Here is a 15,530-nt window from a genome sequence, read left to right on the forward strand (position 1 = left end):
AACAACCTACCAGATGAGCCTTCTACTCTCACCGCCTTCCCTGGCGCACAGCACATTGACTCCAGCAGGACATAGCTGCCCACGTCAATGTATGCGACTATGGAAAACAAAATAAATATTCAGTGTTCAAGGGTGAATCATGCAATGTTGCTTCTAAAGGAAAAAAAAATGATAATGACAAAGTATCAACCAATTAACACAAAGATAAAACAAAATTATTCCATCACTTCACTCATGGAAGCTGTAAGTTTAATAAAGTTTGCAGGTATCAGTAGAGCAGTGGGCACTACAGGAGAGTGGTCGTCTTTCTCCAAAACACTCACTGTCGGGACAAAGAATACCAAACCGCCCCCCAGATATACTGCAGGTTTAACTTAGAAACATCACAAACACATATTTCCCCAATCACTACAAGGCTTTACCCCTTTCAGTGCCACAGAGGCGAGCACCTCCCCTGGAAGAACGCTGCGCTGCCGGCCTGTGTGGCAGAGGGAAGGGTTAAAGCCGTTATTTCAAGTAAGACCAAACTCAAGGAACTCCTAAAATCCTGTATGTACAAGTTAACAAATAAAAAGCCACCAGTCCTATGACCCTGGAATTGGTCTTTTCTGATTCTAACCTTGCTGGCTTTTTATCATGGGAATTCTAGTTGGCGTATATGAGGGCACATAGAAATTTATACATTGTTAATTTGGGACTTGGCGCAGGCTCGCTACGTAGACCTCTAGGCTCGGCCGGATTTGGATGTGTTTTATGGCCACTTTTAGTAAATTTTGCCGCTCGTTCATCATAATTCCTCATCCTTGTCGGTTTACAGTGCGTTGCTAAGGAGGACTGGTGCTTGCAACAAAATATACCCCATTAAACAAACATACATTCATGCCTCGTCCACAGTCAGTAATAAGAAGCATTCCCAATTGAATTTTCCAAAACAGTTTAATATATAGCACTCTGCGGACAGTCGGGCCTCGGCATCCACTCTTCCTTCACTGGAGCCCCGGAACATAAACTTCTCGATTCAGCTAATACAGTCTTTTACACGGATTTCCGTGAGGTCAGAACTCGGACTATGGAGCCAAGGCCTCCTATTACGAATGCCTGTTTGGGGGAGGGAAAAAAAATGTTACAATACTCTCCTAAAGCGTAATAATAGTCATACTATAAGAATAAGAGTCCTAGTCTAATCTTAATGTAGAGCGTCTTAGAAGGGGGTATTCAGATTCCTGCAAATAAAGGTTATTCTTTGTATAATGAAAAAAGTTATACAATTTTCCAATATACTACTTCTATAAATTCCTCACAGTTTTCAAAATCTCTGTTTGCTGTCATTCAATAGACCCCATTCATTGAAATAAAATCTGTCCTGGTCATGTGATGATCACACCGGTGCACGACTCAGTATAAGGTCTCACTTTGCTAAAAACCAAGTGGTCAGACTGTTCAGTGCAATTCTCAAATGAGTATTCATGTTTGGGTGGTCTTGTGAATAAATCTGCTGTTTATCTGACAAAATTGTGCAACCATTAAGGGTCTATTCATTAATGGCCGCATCATTTTGCAGGTAAACAGCAGTTGTACTCACAAAACCATGTGGTAATTTTGCCGAGCAAACACTCGCATGGATATTAGCCGAAACGCGTGTCAGCCGTTACATGGAAACATTCTGTCTTGTAACGAGCCGGGCACCTGTGTGATCATCACATGACCAGAACAGATTTTTACCCCCTGGAAGTAAACAATGAAGGTTCCTACTAAATGACAGCAAGCAGAGATTTTGAAAACAGAGGAATTTATAAAAGAAAATATAATCAGAAAACTGTATAACTTTACATTATGCAAACAAACTTTATTTAGTTAAACTAGAATTCAGATTTTGCTGGAGTTAGACTCGCTCTGTCATACCCCATAATCTTATTTATCTGGGGTCTTCAATGCAGAGATCTGAGGGATTCTCACTGCCTGCATGGGCTGGTATTATGATCTGTCCCTTCCTATGTATAAATATATACTCCCTTAGACACTACAGTATCACACAGATCACACCAATGTGTACAGGTACCAATGCTCCTACATATGGAGGGAGCAGGAAGAAGAATCCCCCAGGTTTTGACTGACCAGGTGAGTAAGAGTTCCGGGTGACGTGGATTTCAGATACGACAGTGTGCATGGTTATACAAATACACACAAAACTATCTCCGTCATAAAGCACCACACAGTGATACATTGTACAGAGGACAACGCATAGTGGAAGAGCGGTCAATGTCATTCATGTTAACAGTCGCCTAAAATCAACATAAAATTATAAACACATCTGGAAATGTGCAGTTCATGCATAAAACGTTACATTATTTCCATAAAAAACGGCTACAATCCCTCAACAAGGATAAGCAAGACGTAGATCACCCATGTGAAAAGTACGGTAATGGGTTTCTATAATTTGATGTGTGATAACCTTGTGACTTAGGCTTCGTTCACACCTGTGTCAGGGTTCCGTTCCGACTGAGCTTTCCGTCGGAACGGAGCCCTGACGGACACAAACTGAAACCATAGGTTTCCGTTTCCATCACCATTGATTTCAATGGTGACGGATCTGATGCCAGTGGTTTCAGTTTGTTACCATTGTGCAAGGGTACCGTCGTTTTGACGGGATGAATAGCGGTATTTATCCCGTCAAAACCCTTGCACAACGGAGACGAACTGAAATCATTGGCACCGGATCCGTCACCATTGAAATCAATGGTGATGGAAATGTATGGTTTCAGTTTGTGTCAGTCAGGGCTCCGCTCCGACGAGCCACAGAAGTAATTGTAGGAACAAACACATTAATAGGGGCACCTATTCGGATGGGAGAAAACGTAGGTTCCGGTCATCACTAATGATTATGGTGTGAATTAAAAACGAATGATTTAAAGTGAAAAATGAATTAAAGTGTGAGCCCAATGGATGCAATAAATGAAGACACCCCCCCCCCATCCCCATTGCAAAAACAAATTAACTAGGAGAAATTGGCAAAAGGAAATAGATATAGGAGGAAAAGTCAGGAGAGTTCAAAAGGAAAATGTATCAAAAAGGCAGAAGAGGACAAACTACTAAGTCTATGCTCACACTTGAGTGGTGACTTCAGGGTACGCGGTGCCGGATCCGCCACACTGGCGGGAAGAATAGTGATGCATGAAGTGCTATTCTTCCCGCCAAATCTGATGAAAACGGAACAAAGCCTAAAGCACAGGAGGAATGACTGAAGACAAAGCTCACACACGAGGCTGCAAAAGACGTCCACTTCATGTTCACATTGCAAAGTTAAGCCTTTAATGGCATCTTAGACATTTATTCACAGGACAGGCCATAAATATCTTAAAGATGCGGGTCTCAGCACTGGAGGCCGCACCTCTCTCATAAACAAGGGTGCCCCGGCCTGGTGAGACAACTGCTGGCCACCGCAACCAAGTGGAGAGTCCAAGGAGAGCTGCCCGGGAGGACGGAAACTGCGTAGCTTGCTGTGCTGCGCTATTTAACTCTCAATCACTTCCACTATTTCCATACTCCCGCGCCACCTTGCCACCTAGTCTCCACCTGGATGCAGCAGCCATTCGCCCCCTCACTGGACAGGGTCAGGGCCCCCCTGTTCGCCAGATAGGTGTGTCTTCCAGAGCTGGGATTCTCATCTATCTACTAGATTTACTGCATATCCTATGTATATGTCATGAGGGTCTAAGATCGGAATACCCCTTTAAAGGGTTTGTCGGAGAATAGAAAGAGAGGGTGTGCTGCTTCTCCGGAAGCAGTGCCACTCTGGTCTATTGGCTGTACCTGGGATTGCAACATCCAATTGAAGTGGATGGTGCTGAGCTGCAATACCGGACAACCCATGTAAAAACTAGGGCGTATTCCCGGGTTAGTGAGGTAGATACTCACGTCATATCAGTGTGTTGTAGTTAAAGGAACACCAAATATAGAAAATGCATAAAAAAATAACCCAGCAATTCCGCTCTTAATCGCCTTCTTTCCATCGTTCTTTTTTTGGCCTCATATTGTAATTAATACTGAGAAATATATAAAGAAATTAAATATATAAATCCTGCAGACTAAAGCACAGCGTGAGCAAGTTAATCCGTTTACTGTTCCTTTAAGGGTGTGCTCACGCGTTCTAGTAGTATGCAACAAGCGGTTTACCCAGAATTGCAGCGATTTTACACTACAGTTATGGTCGTGCAGTTTTTACTGGTGAAACACGTTTTAATGTTTTTCACCAGTAAAAACCATGCGGCCAATAACCAAATTGTGAAACCACACACACAACCGCACCATGTGAACATAGCCTAATGGTGAACGTACGAAGGAAGACTAGCGATTGGTGCATCGCGGGGCTTGGTTACAGGTCCAGGTCTTGTATAATCTACATCTATGACATAAACCCCTGATGAATTCTGCTACACGACTGGTAAGACTAATATTACAGTAGAGAATGTGCCCTCTACGTCTTACGCTACAAAGCTGGAATGGCCAATTTTAAGGAAAATCCTGAGGAAAACGTATGTACAAAATCAATGATTTCAGCAACATCAAATCACAGAACCAACAAGCTAGAGTGAAATATTTCATCTATATCCATAATTTTGGGGCCTAGTTACATGTCCCCCCTAGTGGTACAGCACAAAGCTACTCTGAAAAACCGGATAGCCTTCATTAACGAGGAAAACAAATCCTGTGACCAGTCGGCAGCGTGTGAGAGTTACGTGCCCTGCTGAGGTCCCTTTTCTAGTTTGGAATTTTTCTCACTCCTACCTTTTCGTGCCACTGTAGCAATATAGCACTGCTGTTCTCTGTAGGCTTTTCAAAACCCTTGTAGATATATTTCATAAGCAGGTCAATCCCACTTCGATCCAGTGTTTTTACTGCTTGCTCAATCTCGTTGCTTTTAAACGATGTCAGAACCTTCAGTACAATTGCCTGTGTACGTTCCTGTGGTCAGAAAGAAGCGAGCACGTCAGTACGGAGTAAGAAATGTAACAGCATTATTCACCGTACAACATCCTTCCATGGAAAAGCTGCAAACTTTACTTTACCTTATTAATAACCTCCACCCGGGATCATGTACTCTTATGTGTTATTCTACAACATCTGTAAACAGGAGGGATGCACTGAAGGTAACAGTTCAGCTATAAAATCTCACGGAAGAAAAATCCGAAGCATTAAGGACATGTCAGAAGCTTTGATCGGTGGGGGTCCGAGCACTGAGACTCCCACCGATCGCTATGACAAATTGGCAAAAGCATCAAGTGAGCGCTGTGCCACTTAGTTTCTCATTGGTTTTCTTCAAAAAGCCGAGCAAGCAGTGCATGGGCTCAGACTTTCTATTGAGCCGGTACACCGCTCGCTCGGCTTTCCGAGGAAAGCCAATCCCTATTACATGTCAAAATTTGTATTACCCTTTATAGAGGACACGCCAGCCCTGCTTGGAGGTCTCATTTGGTAAATACTTGCACTCTGCATAAAACAATAATGCTGCAACATCTTTTGCGAGAACTCTGCATTGTTCTGTTCCTCTGTTAATCTTCCTGCAAAAGGTTTGAATAAATTGAAAATTGGGTGTAACCATTCCCCCCCCCCCCCCCCTTCACAGTCCGATTGTCCAATCAATCAGTGCTGAGTGTCCACAAGTGAAGCAAAATGCCCAATGGACAGGAGAATGGTAACACCTTGTGTTCAATTTATGCATACATTTCCAGGAAGGGTAGCAGAGGTATGACACAAAGAATTCTAAGAAAAGATGCTCCAGTATTGTTATTTTATGGGAATACAAGTATGTACTAAAACAGGCATGTCAGGAGAGCTGCTAGGTCCTCTATGAAGGTTTGTTGGTTTTACTTTATGCAAATAAAGATTTTTCCATAAGACTGTCAGCAATATAAAAATAAATAAACCTTACTACATAAAAAAATAGTGAGGTCTCTGTTGGCCCCCCGGTCTCAGGCAGTGATGTCACTATGAGCGTTATCTCATCACTTTTTTAGAATTCAGAAGGGAAGCATATTAGGATTTTTTTTCACTACCTTTGTATTACTGGTAGAAGTGTCAGAAATCCCCTTTAATGATTGTATGATCAGAATGTATGTAACTTACTAATCTAACTCGTTTCAATTCTTTATCTCAGCATGCTGTCAGTGAACAGAAACCGTCTTGGCTACATGCAGAGGTTGTATACCGATCCTGATCGTGTACAATTAACGCATGCAAATACATTAGATGGATATGAACAGCATGGGGTTTCCAGCCCCTGAACGTTTCTGTTCACTTACAGGAAGCCAAAATCTTGAAAAAGCTGAGAAATTGAAAACACAAAAGTATATTAGAAGGGGCATCATTTTTCATTATACAATTTATCTCAGAATATTCTTATGTAACGTATAGTACAGTCCCCGGAGGAGGAACATGACAGTCTGAACGGATCTCTCCCCGGAAAAGTGTGTCCTGTGGAAGAGATCAACATAGTCATGGATACCATATTAAAATGGTACCCAAACTGTACCCATAGAAAGGCTGCACTATATTAAAAGATGCCACCGACTAACAGGGAAAGCTGGGTAAGAATTCTGCAGAATTTCCCAGAAGTGCTACTGCTAAAAATAAGTGACCGCCTGGATCGTGGTTGGTGCAGCAGAGACCTCGTCGGCTGGCGGACTCACCTTTACTATTTGGTTTTTGGAACTGACAGGAGAGTGCCGGAAGGCAGCGTTGAAGGCTCGGAGCAGGTCCCCTGTACAGAACGATGTTAAGGAGGATACAGTGAAGAAGTTACTAAAAGTCCAGCCCCCCAGACAGCGATCACAGCGGTGACTCTGGACAAGTGTTACTTAGTATTCAGGAATGATTCATGTCTACATTGTCACCTTTCACTTCCCAGGAGATGCCGACCTCAAAACATCAAGAACAAGGCAACCGGTAGAGAATATAGAAAGACATTGTACACACTTTCCTAGATTCTGCCAGTGATACATCGCCTGATCCCGTACAAATGTCGAACGAGATGGACTTGCTTCTTAGGAGTCGGAGGGAAGCTCGGTGACAACTCCTGCTGGACTTATAACAGCGAGAATATTGGTTGTCACCAAGCTTTTCCTGAAAGATATTCATCAGTCTCTTCATCATAACACTTTATCAGGGTTCTCCAGCCATTTTATATTGATGGCCTATCCTTAGGATAAGTCTTCAATAGCTGATCGGCGCAGGTCCGACTCCCAGCACCCCCATTGATCAGCTGATTGATGGGGCCGCGGTTTTTGTTGCCGCAGCCTTTTATAGGCACAGCACTGTACACATCTGTAGCGGTTGTGCCTAGGAATGCAGTTGCGGTCCCATTTCAGTGAATGGGACCAATGTGTGATGCCAGGCACAGCCAATACGGGTGTGTACTGCGCCGTGCCTGGTAAACACTGCAGAGGCCGCGGCGATGAATGCTGAAGTCAGCTGATCAAACAGAGTGGCCCATCAATATATAATGCCTGGAAAACCCCTATAAACAATCGGACAGAAAAATACAACTCAAGAACTGTTTTTTCCACCAAACAGCACCACTGTTGTCCAAAGGCTGTGTTTGGTACTGCAGAAATTAATAAGGCCAAACTGCAATATCAGACACAACCTATATGAAAAATGGTAGTGCGGTTTTTGGAAAGAAAGAAAAAGAAAAAAGGAGCAGACAATACAGTCTAATCTCCTACCGCCCTTTTTATGAACTTACAAGGGAGACTAGACGGAGGCCTCGTATCCCCCAAAGTACTACATGTTGGGGTAATGAGAAATGCAATAGAGACCTTGCCATAGGGACATATATCATTTTGATATACCTGGGTCCTGACAATCCTGGATGTCATGAGTGAACAGTAGGACATTGCACATGATTCAAGGGCACCGACCATAACATTTCTCCCTTATCTAAAGCTACACAAAGGTCGGGAGTACGATGTCACTATTGTACCTTCCCCCGCCACAAAGTATTATGTTCTGACAAAACAAAGGTAATTCAGCTTATTTTAAAGTAAATGTCAGTTTTTGAGGACAATTCTACAAACAGATCTAATAATGACATGATCACTTATAATGTCCGGCTGCACGTTCAGTCCTTCTTCTCCCCGCAACCGGAACGTGCAAACCGACCAGCACAGAAGTGACAACTAAGAATGAGCCATACTGGTGGGGAGTCACTACAAGTCCCAGCGCTCCCTGCCTGAACTCAATAGTTCCACATTATGGTTGGACCTGTCCACAAGCTGTATAGGGAATGGAGCTGAACTGCAATACCAGACACAGACTATGGACAAGAGTGGCGCTGTTTCTAATCTCATACAGCCCCTTTAACATATTTTATGTTATCCCAACTAGAATGCCATATATGAAGCCAGGTCTTCTGTAACTGACACCTGTCTTAGTAACGTGTAGGTTTCCTTCTCAATCTTGCACATTATCCTAAACAGGGAAAATAATAGAAGGATTTCATAGAAAAAAAGGCATTTCTGTCTTGCCGCAGTTTCTACTTCCAGTTGACCAGATCTGAGTGCCAGCATGTCAATACCCAGAGCTTGTCCAAACTTGCTGCAAATAAACCTCGTGCAAACTGAGAACACAGCATCTTCATTGCCGGTGGTAAGATCTGTCACTGAATTCTAAGGGCTCATTCACACCAACAACATCCAAGTGCTGCGCATGGGAATCACGCGCAGCACATGGTCGTTCACACAAGAAGGAGTTTTCACGCAGCGAGAGTCCGTTGCGTGAAACTCACTGCATGTCCTATATTGGTGCGTTCTCACGCATCTGCTCTCCCATTGAAGTCACTTTGCACCTTTTAGGCCTCATGCACACGACCGTGTTTTTGCGGCCGCAATTCCCCCGAAAATCCACGGGAGAATTGCGGCCCCATTCTTCTCTATGGGGCCGTGCACATGACCGTAGTTTTTGCGGTCCGTGCACGGCCCGGGAGCCCGGACCGCAGAAAGAACGGGCATGTCTTATTACGGCCCAGTTCTGCGGTCCGGGCTCATTGAAAACAATGGCCGCGGCCATGTGCATGTCCCACGATTTGCGGGTGGCCTGCGGCTGACAGTCCGCAGCCGGCCGACCCGAAAATCACGGCCGTGCACGCGGCTACGGTCGTGTGCATGAGGCCTTATGGTAATAATCCGGCAGTCTCGTTCGTTTGTGTTCTTATGCCTGCCCACTGCCGAAAACTGGCCCACCCTGAGTACGGTCAATCAAGAGTAAGCTGTCAATCAAAAGTAAGGAGGTGGGGTTAACTCAGAAAAGCTTGAGGAATGAATTTATGACTCTTTTCTACGGAAGATATGACTCTTTTATACTCCTTAGCATACAGTGCAGGAGCACTAAAAAACTGAATACTAAAAGGTACAGAGCGTACTAAGAAAATAATTATAGGTTATATAAAAATTATTTTTCACCCACTACCACCAGGTATTGCTGGTTTGATAGGTGAAATGCTGGTGACAGGTTCCCTTTCACGTGATTGCTGCAGTGTCTGAGTCCAGCGGTGGTGGTTGCTTACTTCTGTGTCCCCCCGTTGAGATATTGCCCCCTCTGTATTTATTAATCAATATGTAAATGAACTGCTGGCTAGCAAAGTGGGTTTGGCCACCACCAATTCTCACTGGGCGGAGCTAGCGGACAGCCTCTGACGCGTTCGCTTCAGACATTCCTAGACCAGTCTCACGCGATGACACTGGCCTAGGAGAGATTGGAGGAAACAGCCTCATGCTGATAGGTCAGTGTCAGAGGCTGTCGCTGGCGGCCAAACCCACTTGGCTAGCCAGCAATTCATTTACATATTGATTAATAAAGAGGGGGAGACAGAAGTAACCACCACCGCTGTACTCACAGACGCAGCAGCAATCACGTGAGTCTAATAACTCGCTTTATGGGAGCTAGTGACAAGTCCTCTTTAATTCGACTACATTGGAGGGTTTTTGAGAATGAACTGCCCGTTTAAGTTCTTGCCACAGCATCTCAATGAGATTCAACTCAGCAATTTGACTTGGCCACTCCAAAACCTTAATTTTGTTTCTTTGAGCCATTCAGAAGTAGACTGAACGTTTTGGAAAGCCTGGGTCTGGTTACATCTGGCATAAAGCATTCCGCATATCACCATAAGATCATACCAACAGTCTAAGGCCTCATGCACACGACCGTAAAAACTCCCGTTATTACGGGTCGTAATTACGACTCGTAATAACGGGCTCATAGACTTCTATTGGCCACGGGTACCTTCCCGTTTTCTTACGGGAAGGTGCCCGTGCCTTTGAAAAAGATAGAACATGTCCTATTTCAGGCCGTAATAACGGCACGGGCAGCCCATAGAAGTCTATGGAGCTCCCGTAATGACGGGTGGCTACATGTGTGCACCCGTCATTACGGCAGCGTTGCTAGGCGACGTCAGTAAATAGTCACTGTCCAGGGTGCTGAAAGAGTTAACTGATCGGCAGTAACTCTTTCAGCACCCTGGACAGTGAATTCCGATCAGAATATAGAGCAACCTGTTAATAAATTAAAAAAAAGACGTTCATACTTACCGAGAAATTCCTGCTTCCTCCAGTCCGTTGCCTTGGTGAAGCGTCCCTCTCGACATCCGGCCCGACATCCCTGGATGACGTTTCAGCCCATGTGACCGCTGCAGCCAATCCCAGGCCAATCACAGGCTGCAGCGGTCACATGGACTGCCGCGTCATCCAGGGATGTCGGGCTGGATGTGAAGAGAGGGACGCGTCACCAAGACAACGGCCGGGTAAGTATGAATTTCTTTTACTTTTACCTCTGAAAGGGCTGCCCCTTCTCTCTATCCTGCACTGATTGAGGGAAGGGGCTGTCGATTAGTGCAGTGCAATTTTGCATCAAAAATGTGCCCGTAAATACGGGTGGAATACTGGCGACACCGGAACCGTATTTACGGGCACGGGTCCGTAAATACTGGTGCAAAGCGTGTCGAATACGTGTGACCAAGGACCCGTATTTATGCCAGTATTTACGGGTGGGAAAAAATACGGTCGTGTGCATGAGGCATAACACGGTGGAGTAGAATCAATCCTATATACGGTTACATAGTGCCGCTGAAAAACTGCGCCAAGAGATGGTCATAGGATAAACACATGCCCATCGCCTTCCTCTAGATTGTACTACGCATGCTCCCAAGGACCTTTCGAAATCCGAACTGCACAAGCTCTCAATGTGGGCACCACCTTACTAGCGTTACTATGACAGTAACGACCCTACATGTGACTGTCCATTATCCAATCACAGCCTAGGCCAGGTGTAGGGGCATTGTTTCTGTAGGTTGTCGGGTTGTTGCTATGTAACCTGTAACCCAAGACACTACATATCAATGCTCCGAAACAACGTGTGTATATAAGAGGTCACCCAGCTCATCACAATAGATATCTACATGGGAGTATCAATGTACCTTCAGAAGTATTGCCACTAGGGGAACACAGTGTCTCGCGGACAGACCTTAAAGAGGACCTGGCATATTTTAGTAATTACTTTTCCCCATAAAATAATGATTCTGGAGTATCTTTCCTTAAATATCTACGTTGTGCCGTTCCTCTGTTAATCCTCCTCCAAATTTATTAATAATTTGACAAATCAGTGCTCACAGCCCCAGACACGCCCCTTTAATAAAGGGAGATGGTAACATTAAGTTTTCAACTTATTCATAAATTTCTAGGAGGTATAACAGAGGAATGGTACAATGCAGAGTTTTAAGAACAGATGTTCCAGACTTGTTATTACATGTGAAATACAAGTATTCACTAAAACAGACATGTCAGGGAAGGGGACAGCTCCTCTTTAAGGCAGCACACAGAGTGCCTACAGCTCTGTCATAGGGACTCTGTGTGCCATCAGTCCACGTGGAAGACTTGTCCATGAGCCCTAAGAAGTGCAATGTATTTACTAAATGAGTCAACTTTTTATGCAGGTTAATTCTATATGCAAACTGTAAAATGGTCTCAAAAAGTGGACCTACCCTTTAAGACTGCCCTAATACTTTGTTTCCATGCACACTTTTCTTAAGAGTATTTGAATATATTCCCACTTTTGCGCAGCAACGGCTCAGCAGGATGCAGGTGACAACACGGATGTTCCTTACCGCTGTGGTCTCCCCCTACACTGGTGTGGGGGTGGTATGGTATGACTGATAGGACTACTTTATACCTGACTGCAGTTGTGCTTCAATTTATATACTGCAGGTTATCACAATTCTCATTTTATTGTCATAGAAGTCCAGGCAGCAAAACAAAGTATCTCCTGGCTTCAGCACCAGTTACTGACAGGGGGCATCTTCCAGTAGAGGGTGTTCAGCAATGGCGGTCACACAGACGGTAACAAGAACAATAAAGGTAATGTCCTTAAAGGGCTCCCCAAGGAATAAATTAAACGGTGTAAACTTTTTCCTTCTAGAATGTATATAGCCACTGGAAGGTGCCGATCATTTTGGATTTCTTCTAAAACAGGACTAACTTGTTCACCACATTCATAGGCAGGATAAACAATAACACTACGCCCATGTAAACGTTTCAATCATTAACCCCTTCCCGACATTTGACGTACATGTACGTCATGGAAAGTACTGACTTCCCGCATCTTGCCGTACATGTACGTCAAACGTTTGGCACCGGCTCAGAAGCTGAGCCGGTCCCATCATCACCGGATCTCAGCTGTATCTTACAGCTGACATCCGACTGTAACGGCGGGGACCGAAATTAGCTTCGATCCCCGCCATTAACCCCTTAAGTGCAGCGCTCAAACGCGATCGCTGCACTTAAGGTGTTTGCAGCTCATCGGAACCCCAGTAATGAAATTGCCGGGGTTCCGGTGGCTGCAATGGCAACCGGAGGCCTAATACTGGCCTCCCGGTCTGCCTAGCACCGAAGCCGGTCAAGATCCGCCCGGCGGCGGAGCCTGATCGGCTTCCGTAGCTGCCGGCAAGATGGCGCCGGGTCAGGAGCTGATCCGGCGTCATCAGCGGTGGAAGTCAGCTGTACTGTACAGCTGACATCCACCTGTAACGGCAGGAACCGGAGCTAGCTCCGATCCCTGCCATTAACCCCTTCGATGCAGCAATCGAAAGCGATTGCTGCATCGTAGCGGTTACAAGCAGATCGCCAGCCCTGACAGGCAATCGGGACTGGCGACTGCTGTTATGGCAACAGGAGACACAATGGTCTCCTGCTCTGCCATTACGGAAGCCGATTTAGGCCCCGCCGGGAGGCGAAGCCTAAACGGCTTGCTGTCAGTGAATGACTGACAGATCTAATACATTGCACTACATAGGTAGTGCAATGTATTAGAAAAAAAAAAATCTGACCGTTGGACCTTCAAGTCCCCTAGTGGGACTTGAGAAAAAGTGTAAAAAAAGTATAAAAAAGTGTAAAAAAAAGTGCAAAAAATAAAAGTTTGAAAACAATAAAAGTTTCAAGTAATCAAATAAAACACAATCCCCCTTTTACTCTTATCAAGTCCTTTATTATTGAAAAATAATAATAAACCATATGTATTTGGTATCGCCACGACCGTAACGACCGGAGGTATCAAAACATTATATTATTTATTGCACGCGGTGAACAGCGTAAAAAAAACCCGTAAAAAACGTTACCAGAGTTTCTGTTTTTTAGTCACTTTGCCCTACAAATATTACAATAAAAAGTGATCAAAAGGTCGCACGTATCCAAAAATGGTACCTATAAAAACTATAGCTCGTCCCGCAAAAAACAAGCCCTCATACAACTCCGTCGACAAAAAAATTAAAACGTTATGGTTCTCACAACTTGGCGACAGAAAAAATACATTCTTTTTACAAAAGTAATTTTATTGTGCAAAAAGTTGTAAAACATAAAAAAGTTCTATAAATGAGGTATCGCCGGAATCGTACTGACCCGCAGAATAAAGGTAACATGTAGTTTATAATGCGTGGTGAACTCTGTATAAAAAAAAACCAAAAAAAGCTGTGCCAGAATTGCGTTTTTTGGTTTACCTGGCATCCCAAAAAATAGGATAAAAGGTGATCAAAAAGTCACATGTACCCCAAAATGGTACCAATAATAACTACAGCTCGTCCCGCAACAAACCAGCCCTCATACCGCTACGTCTATGAAAAATAAAATTAGTTATGGCTCCAATAAGTCAGGAAATAAAAAAATATGCAGTTGTGCCCGAGGAGAACATTTCTTCTGTTTCAAGAGGCGATTTATCAAGGACCTAAAATTAGGGAACCAGGAAGGGAGGGCCCAATCATATCCGATGGAAGCGACGGTGCCCGTATTATACCAGGATAATACTTTCCCAGCAAAATTCCCCAAACTACAAAGGCGCGGAGTGTGGACCAAAAGGGGGATAAGAAATGACACCATTTATCAGTGCGACACCGGCCTGTGCAGAAAGGATTGCTTCACAGCGTAACACACATCTATGGATTATTTTTATTTTTTTATACCACCTGACTATGCCCCTTATATACTCCGCCCCGCTTACATGTACCCCCACATTATAAAACACCAGCAATACTCAAACAAATATAGTACCAAGCAAAATCCGCTCTCCAAAAGCCAAATGGTGCTCCCTCGGCCCTGAACCCTACAGCGTGCCCAAACAGCAGTTTCCTTCAACATATATGGCACCGTCATACCCGTGAGAACCCTTTTAACAATTTTTGTGGTGTGTGTCTCCAGCGTCATAAGCTGGGCATGACATATTTGCCACTGAATGGCATATCTAGGGAAAAATATAAATTTTTAATTTGCACCATCCGCAGCGCATTCATTTATGGAAAAGACCTGTGGGGTGAAAATGCTCACTACACCCCTTAATAAATGCCTTGAGGGGTGCAGTTCCATAATGGGGTCACTTATCAGGGGTTTCTTTTTATTATTTCACATCTGAGCCTCTGCAGTTGTGAACCAATACTTTGTAAATCGCCAAATTAGGCCTCCACTCCGCATGGTACTCTTCACTTCTGAGCCCTGTCATATGTCCAGACAAAAGATTAGGGCCACATGTAGGGTGTTTCTAAAACCGGGAAACACCGCATAATAATTAGAGAGCTGTCTTGTTATGGTGGCACAAGCCGGGCACCACATATTGGCATATCTATGGAAAAAAATCCCATTTTCACTCTGCAACATTGAGCGCACACTAATTTCTACAAAACACCTGCAGGGTTAAAATGCTTACTACACCCCTTGGTAAATGCATTGAGGGGTGTAGTTTACAAAATGGGGTCACTTCTGGGGGGTTTCCACTGTTTTGGGCCCACAGGTGCCCAGAAACCAATCCAGCAACATCTGCACTCCAAATGGCGGTCCTTCCCTTCTGAGCCCTGCCGTTTGCCCAAACAGCAGTTTATGACCACATATGGGGTATTGCCGTACTCGGGAGAAATAGCTTTACAAATGTTGGGTTCTTTTTTTCCTTTATTTGTTGAGAAAATGAAAAAATTTGCGCTAAAGCTACGTCTTATTGAAGAAAAAGGA

At 44.2% G+C, this 15,530-nt stretch overlaps 1 protein-coding gene across 1 annotated transcript in view; it reads right to left on the reverse strand.

The window, feature by feature from the left end:
- Positions 1 to 917: 917 nt before the first annotated feature.
- ARPC5L (actin related protein 2/3 complex subunit 5 like) overlaps positions 918 to 15,530 on the reverse strand; it is a 29,826-nt gene continuing 15,213 nt past the window's right edge. Inside the window, exons 2-4 of the mRNA XM_075835499.1 lie at positions 6,687 to 6,758; positions 4,786 to 4,962; positions 918 to 1,098 (exon numbers count right to left, since the gene is read on the reverse strand). Coding sequence (XP_075691614.1) covers positions 1,036 to 1,098; positions 4,786 to 4,962; positions 6,687 to 6,758 — 312 coding nt within the window. The 3' untranslated portion in view covers positions 918 to 1,035. The remainder of the gene's footprint in view (positions 1,099 to 4,785; positions 4,963 to 6,686; positions 6,759 to 15,530) is intronic.

This window comes from Rhinoderma darwinii, chromosome 8 (assembly GCF_050947455.1).
Source record: "Rhinoderma darwinii isolate aRhiDar2 chromosome 8, aRhiDar2.hap1, whole genome shotgun sequence".
NCBI lineage: Eukaryota > Metazoa > Chordata > Amphibia > Anura > Rhinodermatidae > Rhinoderma > Rhinoderma darwinii.